General features: G+C 37.7%; 1 protein-coding gene across 1 annotated transcript in view; it reads right to left on the minus strand.

Moving 5' to 3' along the window:
- Positions 1 to 445: 445 nt before the first annotated feature.
- The window catches only part of LOC113231435 (chromosome transmission fidelity protein 18 homolog), an 80,086-nt gene continuing 54,393 nt past the window's right edge, over positions 446 to 26,138 (minus strand). The window contains exons 15-16 of the mRNA XM_026465754.1: positions 12,665 to 12,719; positions 446 to 652 (exon numbers count right to left, since the gene is read on the minus strand). Coding sequence (XP_026321539.1) covers positions 549 to 652; positions 12,665 to 12,719 — 159 coding nt within the window. The 3' untranslated portion in view covers positions 446 to 548. The remainder of the gene's footprint in view (positions 653 to 12,664; positions 12,720 to 26,138) is intronic.

Here is a 26,138-nt window from a genome sequence, read left to right on the forward strand (position 1 = left end):
CTCCACTACTTTGTTACAATTATTAATACAAAGAACGAACACTTAGAAAAAAATCCTTCGATCCCGCTGGATCCAAACCAGTGTCTCCTAGCAAACCGTGTTAGACGCCATGCCAACTAAGCCCCGTGGCTTAATTAGCATAGCGTCTACGAACCAGCGGACATAACGAATTTTTCTATCTCTCCATTTTTAAATCAACATCTCTAGTCAGCTGCTGGTAGCTATAAAGGTATCTAACTGAGTGAAGAAATAAATTTGTCACAGATGGCGCTACGGCAAAAAGCCATTAAATACCAAAACAAATATCTGCAACAAGCTTATACAAAAATTCGTAAGATCCGCTGGTTCGTTCCGTGACTTAGTTGACATAGCATCTAGCACAGTTTGGTAGAAGACGCTGGTTCGAATCCAGCCGGATCAAAGGAATTTTTTCTAAGGGAAAGCTACCGAGCCCCGCACCTCCTCATGTCGCGTTCGCTGGCCATCGGGATTATAACGACTTGGACAATTATAAAATAAAAAACGTTACCCATAAATTACAATTGAAACTATAACATATCTTTAGTCCGTACGTTCCGGCGCACGGCGTTGTTAAATCCTTCCCGGTATTGGTAGAACACGACGCTTGAAGATATTACATCGGGTGCTGCGTCTGCAACAATACATAAAACGTTATCAGCTGCCTGTGCAGAAATTATAAGGTTTCTTTCAGCTAAAGCCCGAAATTACCAATGTATATAAAAATTTTCGATAATAAACTAAATTAAAAAAAGTTCCGTGGTTGCCTAACGGTTTGACGTACCGTGTCTCAAGCAGAGACCGTGAGTTCGAATCTGGGCTCGCACATCTGAGTTTTCGGAATTTGTGTGCGAAGTTTAATTTGAAATTGACTATGAGCTTTTCTATGAAGGAAAACATCGTGATGAAACCTGCAAGTCGAGGTGGACTACGGCCTTAACCCTCGCCAGAGAGGAGACCCGTGCCCAGCAATGAAATGTATATAGCTCGAAGAATTGCTCAGCTGAAGTGGCAGTGGGCGGGGCATATAGCTAGGAGAACCGATGGCCGTTGGGGCGGAAAGGTTCTTCAATGGCGACCGCGCACCGGACGACGCTCAGTGGGTAGGCCCCCCACCAGGTGGACCGACGATCTGGTAATGGTCGCGAGAAGCCGATATAGATGCGGGCAGGACCGATCGTCGTGGAGATCGTTGGGGGAGGCCTATGCCCAGCAGTGGGCGTCGTATGGCTGAATGATGATGATAATGATAAAAAGGCTTCTCGCACATTGCTTCTACATTAATAAAGTATATTTAAAATTTATTCGATTTTTTTTTAATATATAATAGACACACGCTTCGCCACAATGTCACCAGATGTTAAGCGACGATGTGACCGACGATGTACCGCATTTGCCGAAAAAACGCCTATTCGCTCTAGCCTTGAATAGCCCCAAATTGTACGTTTCGAAAAACACAGATTAGAGTATTCCATTCCTTTACCGCACGCATTAGAAAGGAGGAAGCAAAGCGCTTAGTGCGAATTGGTGGTATATCAACGACTTAAAGATGGAGTGTTCCAGACCTTCTAGTCGACCAAAGAAGGAACGGTGAGGGTGGAACTAAATTTAAAAGTTCCTGTAAGTTAATTATTAAATAATTTTAGTACCAAATAATAATAATAGATAATTATAATTTTTACTCAAATATTCATTAATACTATATAACCATTTTTAATGGGAACAAATAATGTGTAAAATATAATTATTAATTAATTATGCTGCACACACGGCCTTCCATAGTAAGTTCATATACCCAGACTGAAGCTGATACCCAACTTCGAAAGTTATTACTTAGATAGTTTCTAAAAGAAATCAAACGAGAGCGTTAAACATTCGTTATTTTATGTTTCGTTGAATTTCATAACCAAATTGTGACGAAATCAAAAGTAAAGTTTTTTTTTAAGAAAGAGAATTATAGGTATTAACTACGCATGGATTTATAAAACGGTGTCTCGTTTTTCTTTCATAGCACAATGGTAACAATTTGAAAACAAAAATGCTTTAACTCAATTTGTCTTGAATGCAAAAGAATGTTATTACAAATATTGTATGAACCCCTTTCGAACTTTCAAATACCATATAATATTATAATTATTTCTTGAAATAGTCATACATAGTCTATGTGTCAGTGTAATTTGCGTACCTTTCGCATATCTTGTAATAATAACAATTGACCATTATAACAGTGAATTTCCTAAACCATTAAACCCTTATTAAAAGAGGCTTCAATATAGCGTATAATAACAATCAGTGGCGTAACACGGCGCACGCGCTGCGGTAAATCAAACACCAAAGTCGATTTCGTGGGCCCGCGGCCCGCGGCGTTACAACTTGCACCATTGTTTGCCGGAAGATATTGTGGGAAGGAAAACGGTCCTATTTAATATATTTCTATTTACGTAAGTAGATATTGTTAAGTAAGTGATAACACATTTATATAATTATAACAGCAGTAGTTTTTTAGTAGCAGTAGAGCTCCTTCTGCAAGTGTGCGTTCTGCGAAGTAATGCCACCTTGCCCATTTCTATTTTTCTCTTCATTATTGCCTTCCGGTTTTCGAGGGTAATTTTTTTTTATACAATGTCAAGTGACGGAACGAACAAGTTGCGCGCCTGATGGTAAGCTACACGCCTGTCCATAACAGTTGCAGTGTCCTCAAAGCTTTAAATCGCAAAGATCTGAGTCTGAGGGGCACTGCCACTGCGCCCGTCACCCATCAAACTCCATGTGCCTGTACTTTTACCAGCACAGCGACAGCGACATAAAGCGCGGCATCTCTGTGCGAGGATAGCGGTATATCGCGCTTTATGTCGTTCTCGCGCTAGTCGCGGCCTATCGTGCTAGCCCTGCAGGATTGTCTTTTAATCTTCTGCTAGAAGATGTTGACACCCGCCTCTTCAGACCCTTCGAGACCATGGACGTTGCAATACGTCCGAAACGTCGAGGTAATTAAAATATGTACAGCCTTGGCCAAAAGTATTAGGCACCCTAAAACTTACTTTAAAAAATGGAAAAAAACAACTTCCTGTTTCTTGATTTATTTATTATAATTAAAACACATAAAAACAAATACAAATAACTTAAAATCTAGTAGGTCCACCCTTAGATTTAATCACAGCGCTTATTCGGTCTGGCATGCTGCGCACAAGCTTAGAGCAATCCTCTCTCGTAATAGCTTGCCATTCATTTATCAAAGCATTTTTTAGGGCCGTTTTAGAAGTAATGCCAATATGCTCTTTAATCCTACGCTTTAAAATGCCCCAGAGATGCTCGATAGGATTCAGATCTGGGGACTTGGCCGGCCAATCCAACAACTCAATGTTGTTGTCCCTAAACCAACGCATCGTAGTCGCTGACTTATGACAAGGCGCATTGTCTTGTTGGAATATGACTCCATCTAAGTTAGTGCCGCCAAAAATGCTTGTTAGCGAAGGCATAAGCGCAGATTCAAGTACTTCTACGTACTTTTCGCTGTTCATACGGCCTTCGCAGACAAACATTTCGCCAACCCCATCAGCAGCCATACAGCCCCAGATCATTATGCTGCCTCCTCCGTGCTTGACAGTTGGTACGACGCAATCTGGATGGTATTCTTCACCCACACGACGTCTGACGAATGTCACACCTGGTGTTCCAAACACCTAGAGAAGAAACGAAAAAGTTATTTTTTTTTGAAAGGCCAAAACTTTTTCCATTTAAGTAAAATAAATAAGTGATCATACTTATTGGTAAAGAACCCAGTAAAATAAACTTACCTCAAAATTAGATTCGTCAGACCACACAACATTAGACCAATCTTCCTCCGTAAAATGTTGGTGCCGTAGAGCCCACTCTAAACGTTTCCTTTTGTTGGCTTCTGAGAGCCAAGGCTTCTTCCTGGCTTTGCATCCTTTTAGACCGGCTTCCCCAAGTCTTCTCCTTGCTGTGCGAGCACTAATTGCTTTTCCAGTCTCTTCGGACAAGGCAGCAGCAAGCTCTGATGAAGTTTTCTTCCGATCTTTCATCGATTCGCGTATTAATTTTCTATCCTCGCGTTTTGTTGTTACCCTTTTTCTGCCTGTTCTTTGTTTATTAGCGTGAGTGCCAGTCTGAGCAAACCGTTTAATAGCAGATTGCACGGCGCAACGTGAACATTTCACTAACTTGGTAATTTCTTTTTGCGACTTTCCTTGTTCATGTAAAATTTGTATTTTCACTCGATTTTCCAAACTAATTTCACTGTTCTTCGGCATTTTAAAACCAATCAGACCTCAATTTAATTTTTAAACCAATAATAAAAACTTGTTGACGCTTTAGAGTCCCGATCACAAGTGACAAAATATTTAGTGATAAGACCGCAAGAAGCACAAGTCCTTTGTTTTCGATCACCAGGTGTTTTATGACCTTAAAAATATGCCGCCTACTATGCCAGGTAAAGAAATACGACCCCAGCATACCATCTAAGATAAGCATTAATGAATGGTTAAATTAGTAAATTTGTATTTTGCAAATTTAAGGGGTGCCTAATACTTTTGGCCAAGGCTGTATATACGTGATTAAGTCCCGAACTAAAAATAAAACAATGTGTGAAAATCGTGAAAGTGTAAATCAAAGTAAAAATCTTAATATATTAATTACATCGATTTAATACAAAAATGAAATGTAATCAGAGTCTTATATTAAGTCCGTAAATAATTTCGACTTGTCTCAATTCACAGAAACTATATTAAGGGTACAAGGCCTGAAGCGAGGGTGGTTAGGGAGGGGTGAATTCACTCAATCCCATTAGAAATCGCGTTGAGATTATTAAACAGTCACCTTAACGAGAATTGTGAAGGCGGAGCCGGGGGTGGGCGGTGGGGAAGCCGGGGGATTGTAATAAATCTGTTTTCATTATTTACATTGTGTTAAAATGTTTTGTTAGTTTTGGCAGATTGTGAAATTCTCTTGTAATGGAATATAGCTCTTATGACGATATAATTAATAACAATTAACGAATAATTTATCACCGGTTATAATACATTTTTCCATGACTTATTGTTATTTGCCCGATATTTCGGAATGGTTACACACTCCATGGTCATGGGTTCACTGGACTGAGGCAGACTGTTCTTAAAGATGTCACCTGCCCGTGTGATGTGAATGAACATCTAGCTTTCCATTGGTTAAAATAATAACGCCACAACATTGGATTGGTATATAATTCATTTATTTGTAAAACATAGTTGTATAGAAGTTGACAAGTAACAAAAATAAGTATAGTTTCACAAACATTAGTATTATTGAAAGCATATATATTTACTCAGATGCACTTCAACAGATTAAACTAGATGTAACATGTTTTTCCTAATAATATCACATGTGAATTTAATAAGCCAATCAGTAATTACAGACTGACTTATAAAATTTATGGTAACAGAACACTACCTAACTTTAGCGTGACTTGAACTGCTTAGGTATTTTATGTTTTGAAATTGTGTTTTAGAAATTTTATATTCATAGGTATAACAATATATAGTAGTTTATGACATTCACATAGCTACGGGTTTTATTACGTATATTTGTATTTATTTATCGATATTTGTCTATTGATTAGTAATTCTTCATACAACGCCGTCTTTTTTCTGTGACTTATATAATTACTTCCATCTAAAGGTTGTCTGGCAGAAATCGCTTAAAGCGATAAGACCGCGCCTTGTACCACCGCTTACTTTTAATTTAATTGTATTGTATTTGTTGTTGTTTGGTGTACAATAAAGAATATTTGTATTGTATTGTATTCTAATTTTAAACTAGTGAAAGGTTTTGTGTCAATTTTAATGTTAATAACTGTATAACTAGATGAGAAAATAAAGATAGAGAATGAAAAAGCTCATGAAGCTACAGTTTAGGCAGCTATAGTTACATAATTTCCACTATTGATGACATCTAACGAACGAACATGAACAGTGGATCAAAATAAAGTATAAGCTGTATGGCTTAACGCCAAAGTTAGTTTTAACAACTCTAATTAACAAAAAAAAAGTAATTTCGTCAAATTTACATACAAATGTCAAAAATTAAGCAAAGAAGTAAGGGATTTGTCACATAAAAATTCGGACACTGTACAGTACCTACACTTTATTAGTCAATAAGTTGTTTTTAAATAGCATGAGGTTTTTCTCAGCCATTAGTACTTTCGTAGCAAATTTGACGCACCAGATCCACTTCAATTCAATTTAAATCACCTTCCACCAACTACCATTCTATTAAATTACGTAATTTTGAGATATACCCCTATTTTTGATAGCTGAGTCAACCAATGAGCGAAAGGACTGTTGAATTACAGACAGACGGACGAACAAACAGTTCCAAGTCTACACCAAAAAACGTATTCTAGATACGATTTATTTTATATTCTTTATGTAATATAAAAATTATTATTTCCCTTTGAATTAATTAATACATTTTCATCGTCTCAAAAATTAATATTAATAATAGCGACTGTCCTTACGCATAATTTACGATGGTAATAAAGGGTCTATTAAAACAGCTCTGCGACGAAATTAGCTGCGATTAATGCGCTCTGCGATTATATTGTCGCAGCTGTGGCCCGGGTTCAGATTAGAAGATACTATGAAAATAAATGGCTGTATGTTCAATTTATTTAAGGTCGGTATTTTTTAATTATAAAAATAGTAATTAGTAATAATAATAAAAAATGGTGATTATTTATCCCAACACATCAATAAATGAATATAAGTACATTAGATATAGAGTTTAGTATCAGACAATAGTGTTGTGAGATAAAAAGGTCTGTAGTAAAAGTTTTATCAGAGACGGTGTGTTCGTGTGTAAAAAAAGAAAGAAAGAAAAAAAAAATACTCGGCCCAATATATGCATATTCAGATTTTATGACTAAAAATATATTGCACTTAAAAGGGCCCAACCCAGCAAATACTGGGCTGAGGCACAGCACTGGTTTTCGGTGGATTCTTTTCGAAATAGCCGATTCAAAAAATTAAACAAATAAAAATAAAAAAGGTAAGAAAAGTAAAAAATTGTAAATAAATATGAACGCAAGATAAATAAGTACATAACATAATTAGTTAAGAAATATACCATGACATCTGAAAACTGCGTTTTCAAGTTCACTCTGTCTTCATGGATTTTGGGTTTCTGGGTGCGTTGTACAAATAAAATTGTTCAGGATCAACATATTACATGTGTTCTTTGAGTTTGTTTTTGAAAGTATAAACGGATTGTGTTTTAGTTTTTCAATTAAGTCTCTGATTCTTTTTCAAATATTTTTTAACTTCTTTGTTTTTACTTTCTTACATCATATCAACTCTTAAGCTACACTATGAAAGTTGAACGTCAAATTGTAACACTTACTCTCAAGGCTTGGATTTCTTAATCACAAAAACTATATAATAATAATAATAATAACGCACACACTCAACATAGCCCCGCACTAGCGAAACCCTTTGTCGCGGGTGCCATGGACACACGCATAGACAACCACAAATTACACCCAAACTCACGAGATAAATAAATGTAAGTCATACAAATATTTTTCCCGGCCCGGGAATCGAACCTGTGACGTCTGGGTGGCAGTCCGGCACGGTTACCGTTTGACCACAGAGTTTGCTTACTTATTAAATGAAGATTATTTGAGTTTGAGTTAGTATATCAAAAGACAAGTATTGTGCACCACTGAGTGGTACGCTCCACCTGATGGGTGAGTTGTCCGTACTCCCGGTGGTGGTGCACCCCGAGATGAACGTGTTAAGATTGCAATTTGCAGCAGATTACTAAATAGGAAGCGTAAAATAATGAATATTTAATATATATTTTTTAAATTTAATATATATTTTTTATGACACTAAGTGATGAGACAAAGAAGCGCCTGATGGTAAGCTACACGCCTGTCCATGACAGGTGCAGTGCCAGTCAGAGCTTTAAATCGCAAAGATCTGAGGGGCACTGCCACTGCGCCCGTCACCCTGAGACATGCGTTGACAAGTCCTATGTGCCTATAATTTCACCAGCACCCTTAACCTTTAAAACCGTAACGCAGTAATGCTAACATTACTGCTTGGCAGCAGAAATAGGTAAGGTGGCAGTACTTCCCTGGACGAACTCTTCCACAAGGACCTCTACTGCTACTAAATCTTATATTACCCATGTGATGCAATGAATACGAATTTCCATATAAATATTAATATTACACAATATCTACTACTTGGTGCCTGTGCCTTCTATGGACTACCTAGACAAAAACCATTTAAAACATGCTTTACTTCGCGTAGTAAGATTTGTACTTAGCAGGTTACATTAATAAGCTATAGTTTATTCAATTTCACTCTGCCGTTTAATCTTGTAGCAATCTATAATAAAAAAGCTTCAAGTTTAAAAAATATACATTTCAGGTCCGTTTAATTAGTATTGGCTTTAGACTAGTTTAGAGTAACCAACTGCATGAGACCTGATAACAAATTAAATTTATATATCGAGTTCTCAGGTTTACGCGATTCCTACACTATTTAGATAGGAAAAAATAGTTTCATTAAATTTCTATGGTTGTTTGCACAGTGTAATTAAAACACAATAAAAAATATTCGAATTTTCAAATGTAAGAAATACGATATTCTACAGAAACGATTTTTTTGAAATACGTCGATTCCCTAACTTACGTCTTTTTAGGAGTTGTTGTGAAAAACCCTGCAACACGTATTTATTTATTTTGTATTTAAACTTTCCCAACCAAGTTTGAAGCAAAAAAACGGGTTTTACATAGAGACTCTATCGCGTGATACAGCCATCATGCGCGATAGAGCGCGCGTGTAAAGATGTTGAAAGGAAAAGGGAAGACCGCGCGCGCTCATCAGTAACGCGCGCAATCGCGCACTCCAACACGCGCCAGTTTCACGCGGTCTATCCTGCGCTATTTATTAGCCATTACACGGACGCTCTTTTCGTTGCAACAAAAACGAACACGAGCAATCGCGCGCGAAAGAACGTTAGTTTAAAAAAAATTCAAACAGGTAATCGCTCACGATTGCGCATCTGATCACGCACGATAGAGTGACTGTAAAAGGGGCTAATGGCACCATGCCTTAAAAAGTTCATAGACAAACTTTAATACCAAATTTCAATACCTTTGTTTTGGAAAATGCTGAAATACGTGTTTATTTATTTTGTACATTATATCCCTATTCTTGTTTTATGTTAACTATTATTGTTTATTTCAACATATTATTATTATTATTGTAACATTGTGGCATTAACAATATGAAATAAATTGTTATATCTTTTAATTAAAACAAAAACGCCCTAATACGCGCACGTTTACCAATTAATTTTAGTTGTGCCGTCGCGCCGGTAGTTGAAAGGACGTACGAACATGTGACATTTTCCAAAAATTTTGTTGTGCATACTGCCCTGATCAGCAAAAAAAGCCGAGTTGTCACTATTTTTATTTTTTTCTAGGTGGATAAGGTATGAAGTTTTTGCTTCTTTAATTAATAATACAATTATTTTAATAAAAAAGTCATATTGTTGAAATAAAATAATCATAAAACAGATGTAGCGAAAATTGGAATGTTCCTAATATAAAAATATTTTATTTTATTTAAACACTTTATTGTACCACAAAGTAACTTACAAATTTTCAGAAACAATTTAAATATTTGTGTACAAAGGCGAGCTTATCCCATAAAGAGATTTCTTCCAACTAACCTTTATAAAAAATAAGGTATTTAATTAATAACTTTTGTTAACTAAACGAAAAATAAGGTGGTTTGGATTAATATTAGACATAACTGGTTGATGACTGTACCACCTCAGTCAACCGTGACCATGGGACCTGTAAAGGGCCCGAAACGTTGGTTCGTTTGAAAAAACAAATATACGCAATTTAAATCAGGAAAATTAGTTTCATTTCCTATAAGTTTTTAGTAGCAGTAGAGCTCCTTGTGAAAGAGTTCGTCCAGGGAAGTACTGCCACTTTACTTATTCCTGCCGCCCAGCAATAATGTCAGGATTACTGTGTCCCGCTTTTGAAGAGTAAGGGTGCTGGTGAAATTACAAGCACATGGGACTTGTCAACTTACGTGGCAGGGTGACGGGCGCAGTGGCAGTGCTCCTCAGATCTTAGAAATTTAAAGCTCTGAGTGGCACAGTAATTGTCACGAACAGACGTGTAGCTTACCATCAGGCGCGCGACTTGTTTGTCCCGTCACTTGATGCTATAAAAAAGTATTTTTTTTAGTTTCTTTTCTTTAAACATTATTCCCTTAAAAGAACACCTCATCTCTACAAAAACAAATTTACTGTGTCATAGCAATATACAGAAAACGCAGTTAATAGATTATTGCGGGTCTCAGGTGTTTGCCGGCTCTGCGCCGGGCCGCGGCAATGGAGATTAACAACCCTTCCGTTAATCGAGAGAAATAGCGCAACTCGACTGCTAATTCGTATTATGCGATAATACTTGGGCAATAAACACGATTGCTCTAAGCCTTAGGGTTGATTGAATACTAAATAAAGATAAGGGTACATTTAAAACAAATAAATGTTAGGCAATGACTACAATATCTTGTCTGGAAGTAGACAATTGCATGTATTTATTTAGGCTTTTTGCACAGTAACATTGGCGGAATTAGTGCCGTAAGTCATTCTCTAGCAGTCAATATTAGGTCCAACATTAAAAAAAAACAATAGGTTAGTGCTATACTTAAAATAAGAATAACATTATAAAAAAAACCGACCACAAAAGGTCGTGGAATTACATCTATTTGCCAAGTTTAATTGAAATCGGTTAAGAGAAAGTGCGCGAAACTTAGATTCATACCCTAGTTTGCCACCTTTATGAGTGGAATACTTTCTTCCAATTTAAATACAATCAATACTGAGGTATACTTACCTCATTTTTTATTGGAAAGAGGATAGATCCTCTTTCCAATAAAAAATAACCATCAAAATCGGTTCGCAAATGAGTTACCGCGTAACATACATACAGAAAAATACCGTCGAATTGAGAACCTCCTCTATTTTGAAGTCGGTTAAACACAAATTTATTTATTTATTTATTTTATTTTTTTTTTTTAAATTTAATTTATACATTTTAGGAAAATTCACGGACAAATAATACAATTATAGTAGACTTAAATATGAGTAATCCAATGCCATTTACGAATTTCCACCTACATGAAACCATATACAGTGCTTAGCAAGCCAAAAAGAGATTACAGGAAAATACAAAGAACGCAGTCAATAAATTAAAAAAAAAAAAAAAAAAGAAAAAAAGAAACGAACATACCAGTGTATTCATCGCCAATCACGTGATGTGTCAAAGTGACGTTTGGTCATTTCACGCCTGACTGTGTCTATGCTTGAACAAAACAAATCAAACTCAGAATGATTTACTGTCGCATTGTTATAAAGTCTCAAAGCACGCACCGTGTACGTATTTTGCCTATAATTAGTGCTCGCAAACGGCACTTGCAGAGGTGGTCGACATCTGTAATGTAACAAGTTTGTGCGCAGGTTTATGTGTGACAACAATTCCGGACAATCAATCTTACCGTTGGCGATCCCCATCAGAAAACTGATGTCACTAATGTCTCGACGGACACGAAGCGGCAAAAAATGATACCTAGTACACCTATGCTCATAACCTGATGAAAATTGTTTAGTTTTGTAGTCCAGATAACGTAAAAATCTCTGCTGAATTGCCTCCAACCGAGACTTATAGCTTTCATAGCATGGATTCCAGACCTGTGAAGCGTACTCAAGGTGACTCCGTACAAAAGAGCAATAAAGAATTTTAATGCACTTGATATCACTGAACGTCGCCGATGTCCGAATAATGAATCCAAGTGCTTTTGATGCCTTACTTATTATACAGTCAATATGCTTGTCAAAAAGTAGTTTGTCGTCATGGAGTACACCCAAGTCCCTCATTTCCCTGACTCTCAATATGTTGGTGCCATGTAATTTGTAACCAGTGCCTATGGTTGATGTTTTACGGCTGAATGTCATGTAAAAACATTTGGACACATTAAGTTCAAGCCTATTTATAGTACAGTAGGCTTCAAATCTGCTTAAGTCTGCCTGAAGATCGTCAACATCTGTCTGCCCACGTATGACTTTTAGCACCTTCATGTCATCAGCAAAGAGCAGGATCTTCGAGTGAATAAAACAAGATCCAATGTCATTGATGAAGATGATGAATAATAGAGGTCCAAGGATAGAACCCTGCGGTACACCAGACGGGACTGATGTCCACCTTGACATAAAGCCACGCAACACAACCGCCTGACTCCTATTAGCTACGTAAGAAGCAAACCAGCGCAATAAATCTCCATGTATGCCTGCTACCATCAACTTGTTCAGAAGCACATTGTGATCTATGCGGTCAAAACATTTAGTGTAGTCAGTGTAAACTGCATCAACTTGTGCACGGCAAATGTTAACATGTACGTATAACACATATACAAAAGTATGTACCTATAGCGACATTATGCTGATCTTGATTTTGAAGATATATCCATTTTGAATGCCGGAGTAAAAAATTTAAAATTAAGCATAGATGCCAGACGTTTAATTTCATAATTAATTTACATTGAACCAGCCAACCTACCTTGACGCTGTACTTGAGACAGAGGAACGATGCGACCAAAGAAGTCTTTGTGGACCTGAAACAAAGAAACATAATCTTTAAAATTAGCTTAGGGTCGTAAATGTGCACAACTGAATACTTGCAAAATACCTCGTTGCCTACAACGAGATGTCAAATCTTATACTAAACGTATTCACGATCAACGAGTTTAGGAAGAAATTTGACAGCTAGGTGAGCACAATAGGCCGTTCTCTGAGCTCATCTTAATTTGTTAAATTTTTTGTCGATCGACATAATAGAATTTAAATTAGGCGTAGGTGCCTACTAATTTATTCAATTTTAATGATATTTATCGAACGCTAACAGGTGACAGCAACTATCCATAAAATCGAGCAAATCTGTTTGCTGTCAAATTCATTGACCGTCAAAACATATATCGAGTGACAATAACGATCGCCAATAACCTAACTTAACCTTCGGTTAAAAAAACCGACCTCAAAAGTCATTCATGCCCTAGTTTGCCACCCTTAGAGGTGGAATATTTTCTTGAAATTTAAATGGGACCACATCTGAGATACCTTCTTTCCAACAAAAAAAAGAATCATCAAAATTGCTTCACAAATGGCGGAGTTATCGCGTAACATACATACAAAAAAAAACTTACAGACGAATTGAGAACCTCCTCCTTTTTTTGAAGTCGGTTAAAAATCGACCAAATCTCTGGGCACTTTCAAGGGTGGGCCGTAAACACGCTGCATGAGCGTTGCGGATGTAGATTGTGTTGAATATATTTTATATTCAACAGATTGAGACTCCAATATGAAATTGCTTGAAAACTAGTTTATTCGGCGCTTATTGATTATAGGGCGGTAGAGCGTTCCGGAGTCGTATTGCCTGAAGAGTAAATGAGTTAGAAAGAAAACCAGTACGGTGAGAAGGAATTAAAAGAGTCAATTTGCTGTCTGAGCGAAGGTTGCGATTATGGGATGCACCCAAATATTGAAATATACATTTCAAATATCCAGGTGCACATTTATCATTAAGCATATAGTAAAGAGTGGAAAGTATTCTCAAATCACGACTCTGGCGAATCGTAAGCCACTTCAGCTCATTGCGAACTGCGGATACGTGATCAAATTTTCGAAGTCCATAAATAAAACGAATGCATCTATTGAGCAAGCAGTCCAATTTGTTGAGAAGTTGTCAATGTGTAGTCCCAGATTTACAACATGAGGTGCGAATACAATAGGTGTATCATTATAAGAAAGAGGCGCGAGAGAGCTCATGTCCAACCTAGTCAAGCGTGCGAACTCCACGACAATACCTTTTACATCACTGCATACAAACTGACAGAAAACTCCGTGGTCTGCAATGGGTTTTGAGGTATAAATATTGCATTTTTGCGCACTCATTATCGACAACAACATGCGCCCGCGGCGTTGTCGTCGGCGGCGGCACATCCTCCAATTAGCGCGTAGAGACGCGACGTCGTTAGCACGTTGTGGCGACGATACCTCGTCAGCGACAGCAAGGGTCTCTTCACATTTGCATCATTACACTCGTCACGGCCGCCTATTAAGACGTGACAAACTATGTACGTTACGGTTTTTTTTTCACACATCATCAAACATACGAATATCATGATGTTGTTATAATCATGACATTAGCATATTTTTTGCGAAAAGACTTATTACACTACTTTGGTCTTATTATTGATACAAATAGTAGTGTTACCACAGTCTAGCCAATATGTTACTAAGTCTACTATTATTACATACGAATTTCAATCGTACATCTTATCACATGGGTGCTTTTATAAAACACCCGCACCTGCGAGCAGTTATTAGTTCTACGACCAACTCAAAATAAGCAAGGAATGCAAGTCCAGCAAGCTTCTATTTAATATAACGGATAAAAAATAAAGGTATTAAAATTTTTTCCTACCAATACTTTGTGTATAACAATCAATAATCCTATCAAGTAAAAAATAATCTAACCTCGTAGTTCCACTCTACGAATAGGCTACGAAATTATGTAGCGATAACAGATGTGCTACGCGTTTCAATTGTTCATTCCGTTGATAGTTTCTACTGGAGCAGTTTTTTAATGTTTATTGGAATTTGTTTTAAACTGTGCTATAAAATTCTCATATGCGTCGATATTTCACTATTTCATACACTGTTATTAAGAAAGTAAGGGTCGGGGCTTCATCGACGTAGTCGCTTATGTTGAATCATTAAAACCTGCATTGCGGTTGTATCGCTGCTTAAGTCGCGCTTGTGTGTAGAGGTATATGATTAGCAACTGCATCCCTGTAGACGCTGCTAAGTCATCATCAGCATAAGCTTCCACGCATCCACTGCTGGACATGGACCGTAAGCTTCTCCCTGAGCACGTCGACTCTCCCGGTTCTGTGCCGCCCGTATCCAGTCGCTACTGGCCACCCTTTTCAGATCGTCCCTCCCATCATTCCGCAGGGCATCCTACACTACGTTTAATTCGTGGACGGTTAGACGTGGTCGACACTCCAGAACAAATCTGCTCCATCAGCCCCTTCTGCAGATATGTCCGGCCCACTGCCACTTAAGCTTACTGATTTTGCGAGATGTGTCGGTCACTTTAGTTCTCTGACGTATGACTTCATTTGGTATTGGGTCAATTAGAGAAACTCCAAGCATAGCTCGCCCATCCCACGCCGAGCGACTTTAAATTTGTGGATGAGGCCTATTGTTAATGTCCAGGTCTCCGGTTAAAAATCGCCGTGTGTAAATGCTCTTAGAAAAAAATACAGAGAAACAAAATCTTTATACAAGCGGTTATTATACAGCTTCTGCGTACTTAGAGATAGTTTAGTTCTTTCAAGTTGCTTCTATGTATGACATACGAAAAAAATATTGTAAATGGTAAAATCTGTGGTAAAATGTTAACAAATATCTATTTACAAAGAGATTTTAAATCATTCTCGCAAGAAAATCTGAGTGTTAGCCGCTCACGCGATGCGCTCCTCCTACCGCAAAATGGCAAATTTGGTTTCGCAAAATAGAAAAGCATTCAGTTTAAATACAAGTTTTTATAAATAAAAATTATTATTCTGCATTGCTAAACAAATACCCTCCGTACTACCAACAAAAACATCTCAAATAAAATGCAGTAATACACCGCAAATCCTGCAATTAAAAAGCACTAATGAAATTTTTGGTGTACTTGGATAAATATGATAATATTCCGTTTGAGTGATTCTAACATTTACCATGAAATTACTCCTTAAAGTATAGTTTATAAACATTTATATTCAGGGTAAACTTAAAAAACGCTAGTTACGGTATGTTTTCAATAAATAAACACCGAAATCACCAGCCCAAACAATAACACACACGATTGTCGTGACGTATTTTTGAAGTTGTTTATTTTTTTTAAATGACAGACCCAGGCATTAAAAACTTTATGGTTTGCTAGAGTAGTTACCGAAATAGCATTTAATATTAGTTCTTTTACCTGTTATAACTTCGATATCCGATAAATCGGTATAAAATCATCACCCGCACCTCTAGGTGTGGTATGCGTCTACGGCTGCATGTATCGCGTGAGCGGGTAGTGTTTGGGTTGAAACACTTAGACAATTGTCACTTATATGAGATTTTTTTTTAAGATATAATACGACGGAACGAACAAGTCGTGTGCCTAGTGGTGTACGACACGCCTATACATAACATGTGCTGTGCCACTCAGAACATTAAATCACAAAGATCTGAAGGCCACTGACACTGCGCCCGTCACCCTGAGACATAAGTTGACAAGTCCCATTTGCCTGTAATTTCACCTGGACCTGATTCAGAATCGTTCGATCAGATATCGTTCTGGAATTGAAGGGCGCTTTCCACGCTATTCAGAACATTCAGAGTTAAACGTTCGATTCGAATTCGGATACGATATCGTTATCCGACAGCGTTTACAGAGTTAGTCACTGAAATAGATTATAAGATAAATGAAAATCCTTTTATATACATTTAAGACTTTGTAAACAAACGTACACATTCAACATAGCCCGCACTAGGGAAACCCTGTGTCGCGGGTGCCATGGACACACACATAGACAACCTCAAATTACACCCAAACTCACGAGAGAAAGAAATGTAAGCCATAGAAATATTTCTCCCGGCCCAGGAATCGAATCTGGGACCTCTGCGTGGCAGTCACGGAGGCAATTAGTAGGACGGGAACGGGGCAATAGGACGTTCGGTAAGTTTCATTCGATAACTATGTTTTGAATAACGTTTGTAGCCTTTGCCGGTCAAGAAGTTCGAGTAATCACACGGGAGTGACGTCATTGCGGTTCGGTTTCGAATACGACAGTTTGACGTTCGATTCGGGTGTTGTGTCAACAAATATTTTTATTTGTTGGATATATATATAGCCAACAAATAAAAATATTTGTTGGATATACTGAGTTTTTAATATATATATATATATATTTATATACCGATTTCTTTTAATTTTTGCTATATAGATAGTAGTTATATGTATAATTCTGAATCGACCCCCAGCACCATTACCCTTCGAAACCGGAACGCAGTAATGCTGACATTCAAAGGATTGTAATCCTATCAAGCCGTGACCAGGTACACGGCAGTAAAACAGAAAATCGGATTAAGAAGAAATGGTAACAAAAAACGTAAGGAGTAAGGCCTTAAATGGGTCGAGTTATTCTGAATTGCAGATACGTATTCATAGGTACATGATAAGGCTGTAGACTGTTATACACTTATTAGAATTGACACATGATTTAGATTATATTATAATGATTACAACTTAATAAAAGAATTAGATGCGATTGAATTTAAACAGCACCGCCCGCTGTCGCGATCGAGCAGGGAGTGACGATGGAACGAAACAAAATCAGAATGCGAGGCACAAGAATGGAATAATTCAACATTTATATTTAAATACGAGTGGCCAGGAACCGGCGAAAGGCGCTAAAAAGGTGGGATGACGATGCAAGGAGGTCACACCGTCACAACATTATTGCTTGGAGACAGAAATAGGTAAGATGGCAGTACTTCCTTGGACGAACTCTTTCACAAGGACCTCTACTGCTTCTAAAAGAATTTAAAAACTAATCAGAAAAGAAAAGAATATTACTATTTGATAGAAAACATGCTGAGAGTTCAACTGTTTACAAATTTACTTTATTAAATAGTTATTATTATACAAATTACAACCTTATATCAGTAAGTGAATGGTCGTGAACAATATATTTATACAATTTAAATTTAAACATACAAATATAATAAAATGACTCCGCATCTTTTACATTTGAGGTCACTTTATTAAAGATTTGCACTCCCCCAAAACTTGTGTTTAAACAATTTTAAGTGTAATTTTACTTATGAAATAAAGATATTTTGAATGTGTATTTAAGTAAGGACACTTCGTAATGATAGCAAGTAATTAATTGTTCATAACGGTCAACCTAAGTAACAACATTACCTATTATAGGCGGTTAGGAACAATTCATAATAATAGAATAGAGTGTTTAAGCGTTAGTAACGAGCTGGTAATGAAGAGGGAATAGAAACCGAAGGGCAAATTGATCGACAAACAGCATCAACGGCGTGATACAAAACAATTACTAGTTTGTTACCACCGACAAGCCGTAACGGATACTGCTACAGAAACAGTATAAGGATGAAGCGAGTAGCGCTGATATGAATGCTACATTTTCGTACTTTATGGTCGTTATATGGTATTCTCCGACATTTGTAAACCGATTTCGCTGATTCTTTTTTTGTTGTATGTGGATATTAGGGATATATATCCCATATGGATATTAGAGGTATACCTCGAGCGATTTCCAAACGAATTTGTCTCATAAGTCATGTAGTATTTTTCTACGTAAACCCCTTGCCTTTCCAATGTGGATTTTTTTACAAATTCATCAACTTCATACGTGTTTTTGACAGTAAACATAGTGCTAATAGTAATTTTATTGATAAATTTAACTGTAGAGCGAGAAACTTTATAAAAGACTCATGTTAAGTTTTTTACATTTACCTAACCGAATACTGTACTAATAGCACTGCTGTGAAATGTTTACTTTGTAGGTAATTCCTAAGTCCATTTCAAAAACTTTATACGGAGTTACCATACTTCTCTTATTTTCCCATGGTAATATTGTTTAAATTAAAAATATAAAAATAAAATATTGTTAAATGTTATTAAATTGGTTAAAATTAACTAACTTAAACTACTAACATAATACAATTCCATAATACAATTTACCACGTTAACAAAATAAAACTAGAACATGTTAATGCAGCATATCAAAGTTCAATTTAGTATGTACAGGTCGATATAAACCATTTCGGGAATAATATAATATACTGCCATACCTTATGACAAGATAGTGATCTATGATTGGAACAAATTAGAAGGCTCCGAATGTAGACGACTTAACTGTAGAAAGTTGTGTTGTCTTGGTGAACAAATATTTGAATCTGAATTTGGGTGGGTGTATATAAATATAAATAAATATTTATAATAATAGTAGCCCAATCCACAATAGTACCTTTTTTACTTATTACTGACATTTGTTCAGGAAATGTTAAAATTTATTATGAATGGGACACCGCGATATTCATTGGTTAAAATGATCACTTGACAACGTTGGGATGATCTACGATATATCAATTCTGACACGTCTCAGTTTTTTTAATCATTCTCTTGATGAATCAGCTGCTTTTCAGATAGGCCACTATTCTAGAAAGCCATCGATTTATGGAACAGCTATCAACCGCTGTCGCTTATGTCTTGTGTACGAAAGTAACTTTGTTGTTCAGCAATATTTCTGATACACGGTGACACAGCGCGTAAATCGCGACACATACCGACATAAACACAATTTCGCGCTCATAAAAGTTATCACCGCCTCAAGTAACGACTTCGGCGCGATCCAAGATTGTCTATATTGTCAATCAGGAGGGTGCGACCGGATGGAATTGAATTTTTACTTACAGTACCCGTGTACATATTGGCACGCCCTGATTCGTGTTACTTTGTTCATCGTTAAATTAAGCTTTATTGAAAGCATTACTTGACAAAATACGCGCGTAGCGGATTAGATAAATGATTAGTTCTTTTTTTGAGTAGGCAATGTGTAGGGTCAAAGAATATGTGCCGCATGCAATAAGAACAACTTAAGTGACTTGATGTGCTGACAACTGTAATTCTGATATTGTTAAAGTTCTTTTTTTATAATACCAAGTGACGAGACGAACAAGTCGTGCGCCTGGTGGTAAGCGACACGCCTATTCATAACAGTTGCAGCGCCATTCAGAGCTTTAAATCGCAAAGTTCTTATGGGCACTGCCACTGCGCCCGTCACCCTGAGACATAGGTTGATAAGTCCCATGTACCCTTCTAAACCGGAACGCGGTAATGCTTGGGAACAGAAATAGGTAAGTGGCTGTACTCTTTCACAAAGAACTCTACTGCTACTAAAAATTCTAAAAGTTCAATTTTGATACGAAAGCTTCAAACATGAATTTATACTAGAGGAATGGAAGAAATTCTATAGTGCTTAAACTTGTTTGAATAGCAATAACGTGTTAAAGCAGTGACCAATCGCAGAGAGAAATTATTCATTTCAAATTGCTTCGGAAACAGAAGCATTCAATCTCAAATGTTTATTATGAGTACACAGTATAGATAACATTTTTCCAGGCGAGTGCACACAAGGGGTATTTGAGAAGGGGAAAGGGGGTGGGCCCCGCCCCCCACCGCCGCAAACAATACAATCAGAGCCAATCTGCCGCGCAAATAGGAAAATAGAGTGCGCGACGAAGCAGGCCCGCCGCGGGGCAAGTGTTGTTTTACGCGACTACGCGGTGTAATTAGTGGGGTGTTTATTTGGGATGATAGGTAATTGGGGTCTTAACCCACTGTCATATGATGCGAAATAAAGTAACATGTTAGTATATGCCCGATGTCGGAAGGGGCGGGCGATACGCGCCGAACTCTTGCTCACACTTGACACTCCAATGTAACAAGTGGAAATTTTAGCGGAATTGCTCTAATATGCTTTGTCGTTATAATAACTTTTCGTTTTATTCATTTTCAGTGGATTGAGGATTTACACATCTGCACTTAATAAGGAATCATACACCTCTATAAATCCCACAGCTGGACACAGGTCTCTTCAAAGAGACGAAGGAATTTCACAATTCTTCAAAGACCTTTTTTCAAAATGCAATTTTCAAGATGATGTTTTTGAATTATAAGTCCGTATTTAATTATTATTACTTTTCCTTAATGGGGCGGCCAGAAGGTTTGGGCCAATGTCATTTTTATAAATATAATATAAAATAATAATATATAATTACGATCGTCGCCAATAAACTTCAACGACCTTCACGAATCTTTGACAATGGTTTTTTTTCGTATAAGGGTTTAGGACTAAACAGCCCACTGCGATATTGTTCAAATATTTTTTAACACTGTTTTTTTGTATTTCAATAAAAAATGGAAATTAATTTATTGGAAATGCAAATAACTCCGTTACAGAGGACTATGAAGCAGCTTGCCTTCGCAGATATTCTCCCAAAGCCCGTAATATAGAACACGCGAAAACTTACTAAACACACGGTTGAGTAATAACGAAAACGATAAAAAAATATATAATTCTAAAATATTTACGAAAAGTACAATACATAATGACAAAAATTATAAAAAACCAACACCTCGGGATCGCTATTATGTATTTTGAAATATTTAGTAATTTTTTGCAACAATACCTGGTTTCGAACAAGGGAATTTGCCGTATAAATACCAGAGTACGTTGCTTTTCACTCTAAGGCACTAACCCCTTTTTTCCCAAATTGGTCCTTCCGGGAATCAAACATGTAACCTTTACATTTAGTGCCTACATTACCAACACCTAGGCCGCCAAGATCGTCACGAATATATAGAAATTTTAGTGTTATTTTATTATTATTCTAAGTGTACCAATGCCGAAGGGTGGTTATATGAAAGAGATAAGCCGGTGTAGAAGGTACGCAGCAAATGTTGAAAGCCATACTTTTTCGTTTAATGCCTACTACTAAGTTGGAGAATATATTTCTTAGACCAGCTGATGGGAGTAGACTCTTCGCCACAACTACGTAGTACCTAAATATGTACCATCATTCAATAGAAAGTAGTTTAGTAGCTGTAGAGCTCCTCGTGAATGAGTTCGTCCAGGAAAATACTGCCACCTTACCTATTTCTGCCGCAAAACAATAACTTTAGTTATAGTGGTTTAGTTCTCAATTAAATGAGTTATGATTTACGTTTTTGATGAATTCTGCTTTGCGGCAAAGGTTCTAACATCTCCGCCGTTCAAGCAATTTGATAGTAAACTAAAAATGCACTGCAAGAAATGAAGTGGATGTTTACGTTGCTTTGGCGAATTCTTAATAGAATCAATCACAACATTCCTGGTTACCTAAATTTATTACTGAAGGTTGTTTCTGCAATTATTATGCTTCATAGACTTAAATGGTAACGATGTACCTTAACGACATCTTCTTTATTTCTATTACTTTTTGATTTGCGCTTATAAGTCAACTGTGTTATTTTTATATTTCATATTTATTAATGTACTATGATTGTTAACAAATAGGCCATATGCTGTGTCAAATGTTGAAATAGGGCACTGACTCCTGTAACATAAGTTATACTTTTATTTTTTTTTATCGGGGAAATTTTGTGGAATGGAAGTTATGTAAGACTGATCCTCCGATGGAGGCCTTACCCACTAAAAACCCCCGGCGCACCCTCTTGGCCGGGTGTTGCGGGCACCATGGGATCCCGAGGATTCTACCACAACGATGCCCCCGGCCACCTGGCTTGTGCCAAAGTTCCCGCTGTCTCGGAGGGTCAGACGCTTAACCCATCCCCGCAGACGAGTGAGACCGTGCAATGCGGGCAAGGGATCCCCGTGCCTTGTCCGCTGGCCTCACTAGGGAATTAGGCGAGCAGCGAACTGCATTCGCCTTCTTCCCCGCCGCCTGAGCGAGTTCGCGCCGACTGCGTCTTCGCACACCCGTTCCGCGGCCTCCTTTTGCGAGATGACTTCATCGCAAAAGAAGGCCACTGCCTCCTACGATTCCTCGCCGCTTAGCATGGCAGAAACCACGCTAGGCAGCCAGAGATCTCCCCCTATAATCGCTACCAGAATGCGGCGTTGCGCACTCCAGCGATTGCACACCTCGTGCCATATTGGTGCCCTATTTAGGGCCATACTGCGTACCATGCCCGCGTATAGCCGCCTACACGGAGCACTAGGTCCCCCCACATTTGGCAGAAGTCGGCCAAGCGCGGCCGCGGCGCCCACCACTCGAGGAGCACGTTGGCGGAAATGTGCCTCAAATTTCCATCTTCGGTCCAAGGTCTCTGGCAGGGCCACCTTGAGCTCCAGCAGCTGTATGCGGCGGACTATCATGTCTGCCACCACTGAAGCACTCCTTGCGACTTCCTGGCAATTGTCCCCCCTAACGGCCACCAACGTATCATCCGCATATGCGAAGATAGCCATCCGAGTGAGCAGCGTTGCCCTTAGCACCCAGTCATACCCCAAGTTCCAGAGGAGAGAGCCGAGTACGGACCCCTGTGGTACCCCGCACGCCGTATCACGTGAAGTTTGGTGGCCATCACTCGTCTGGTAGAGCACTTTCCTATCGACTAGGTAGTACTCCACCAAGCGGCGCAGATAGGGGGGCACTTCGTGATAGCTGAGCGCCTCGGTAACCACGCTATAAGGGAGAGTGCCGAAGGCATTGGCGATGTCTAGAGACACCGCCACTACTCCTTGCCTACATTCCTCCAAAAAATCGCATCCACTGTCGAACGCCCAGCCCGGAAACCAAATTGGCACTGTGAGATGTCCGCACCCCTCTCTGCCAGATGGTCGCTTATCCTGGTAGCCATTACGCGCTCCAGGATTTTGCCGGCCTCATCAAGCAAGACTATGGGCCTGTATGGGAGTCATGAGGACGGCCCTCTTTTCGTAAAAGGCATAATCATCCCTCTTTCCAGCATCTCGGGAATAGCCCTGCCTCTAGACACTCGTCAATTATCTGCCTGAGGCGGCTTCAGAGATGCTCAAGCGCGATACACAGAACCTTCCCGGGAATTCCATCCGGTCCTGGTGCCTTCCTGGATTTGAGGCGGCAACATAAGTTATATCTAGCTCAAGTGTCAGGGGTTTTAATACTAAATTGTAAATATTTTCTAACAATAAACTTTTATTATGATTTGATATATGTATTTATTACATTATGAGTAGTTGTAAGTGAATTTTAGTCACAAAGGATTTTGCTGTTCATGTCACGGAAACCGAATCTAAAACCTTCTACGTAGCATAAGCACGAAGCGTTTTCCTAGGCTATCACACTGGAAAACATTGACTTTATTCAAGTTAGCCTATCAAGTTACTGGATGGAATCAATAACAACTTGATTAAATTCATTACTTAATGCGGTTGCTCTGAACGTGTTATAACAAGGAAATAAGTTGTATGACCACCTTAAACAACGTCTCGTTTATTTTAATCGCATTATTTGTTCAGCTTTTAAGAACGCTTCAGTTTACACTTAGAGCACCAAGTCCGTACCAGTGGTAGGAAGATCGCGTTGTCACAAGTCGCGGATCGCGCAATTTTCCCCCGGTCATCTTTCATTGTTTCCACTTGAGTGCCGCACCCTACCGCATAGCACCGCACCACGCTCGCGGCTCCATCCGATACTTATTTGTTGCTGCCAGTAAATAGGGTGTCCCCAACTACTTACAACAATACAAACTTATATTTTCACGTGGAGATACGCGATATATTCGTTGTTATACGTTATCAGCGATATAAAGTAAGACAAACTATAAGTATGTTTACATCACACAACGATATCTAAAATAACAACAAGTTCCGTGGTGTCCAAGTTGAAGAAAGTTTTAATTAAAATGATTCCCTGTTAGCATAATCGTACGTTGTTAAAATTACATCCTCGCTATACAATATAGTAACATTATACGAGTACAGTACAAACTAGTGAAAAGGAAAAATCCGAATTTAGTCAATACAACATGGTCTATAAAATTATATTAATTATAAATAAGTTACATCATATCATCATAATTTCAACCGAACGACGTCCAATAAATTACAAACATTGTTATAATTGAATAATTACACCTAAACATCCATTTTAATAAGTAACACCGAAAAAATTCGATTTGGTATAGTGCACATTGAAATCCTGAAATATTTAACACAAATATTAATCTATGTTGGCAACGGTGATTGATATTATTTGATGCAATTCCTCCAAGTGTACTCGTGTGTTCGTATACTACAATGAAAAATCTTTTCTCTCAATCGTAAATGTAAGTTGGTACGTAAGTTTCTCTTTACGAGCCATTCGCTGAACTTTTTTAGATTACGCGCCAATTCGACGGGTTACGCGCGAAATTGCGGTACGGATGAGAGGATTGCCTCTTATTGCAAGATATTGCTATTGAAGTTTTAAAAGAGATACGTACAATGTTTATTTATATTCAACGCTCATGTGGAAGTATAAGAAACTGTAGAAATAGAATTAGTTAACAATGCGTTTTCTTGTTTATTTGTTACGTATTTCCTAGTTTGATGTTCGTTTTAATAATATAGTAGCTGTATAGATACAATTTTACTGCACAATTCATGGTTTTATGAATTTCTAGTTAAGAAAAATTTGCAAGTTTAACTTTACGATTATTAGATTCGATGAAATGTTGAAACTTTTTTATTTACTTGTAGTTAGTTGTCAATGTCAAGGGCAATTTTTTTCTTTTATTCCCAGTGTCGGGACGAATAAGTCGTACGTCTGGTGGTAAGCGACACGCCTGTTCATAGCAGTTGCAATGCCACTGCACCCGTGCCTTGAAACATAAGTTGACAAATCCCATGTGCCTGTAATTTCACCAGCACCCTTACCCTTCAAAACCGGAACGTAGTAATGCTCACATTACTGTTTGACGACAGAAATAGGCAAGGTGGCAGTACTTTACGGGAACTCTTTCACAAGGAGCTCTAATGCGACTAAAATAAATACTAACTTCTAACATGATTTATACAAAATACAAAAAATTGATATATTGTTAATCGTTAAATATATTTTTGTACGAAGCAAACTAGCAGACGGGACACTTCACTAGCGACGCCACACTAAAGAACCTGCCTACTTACGAGTGAAATTTTAGACATTAAAAGGTTACTAAATAATATATACAGAAACATAATGATATATGACATGAATTATGATAAAGTGACTGATTTTATAGGTAACATAAAATCAATACTTGATACATAGTATCATTAATAATTAATATTTTATTGGTTTTAGTTGACTTATTATTCCTTGCGGTAAAATATGTTCTATCATAATACAACATAATACTATGTTCCATAATACGATCACCATTAAAAAAA

Source organism: Hyposmocoma kahamanoa, unplaced genomic scaffold (genome assembly GCF_003589595.1).
Source record: "Hyposmocoma kahamanoa isolate Upper Pololo Valley unplaced genomic scaffold, ASM358959v1 65, whole genome shotgun sequence".
Lineage (NCBI taxonomy): Eukaryota > Metazoa > Arthropoda > Insecta > Lepidoptera > Cosmopterigidae > Hyposmocoma > Hyposmocoma kahamanoa.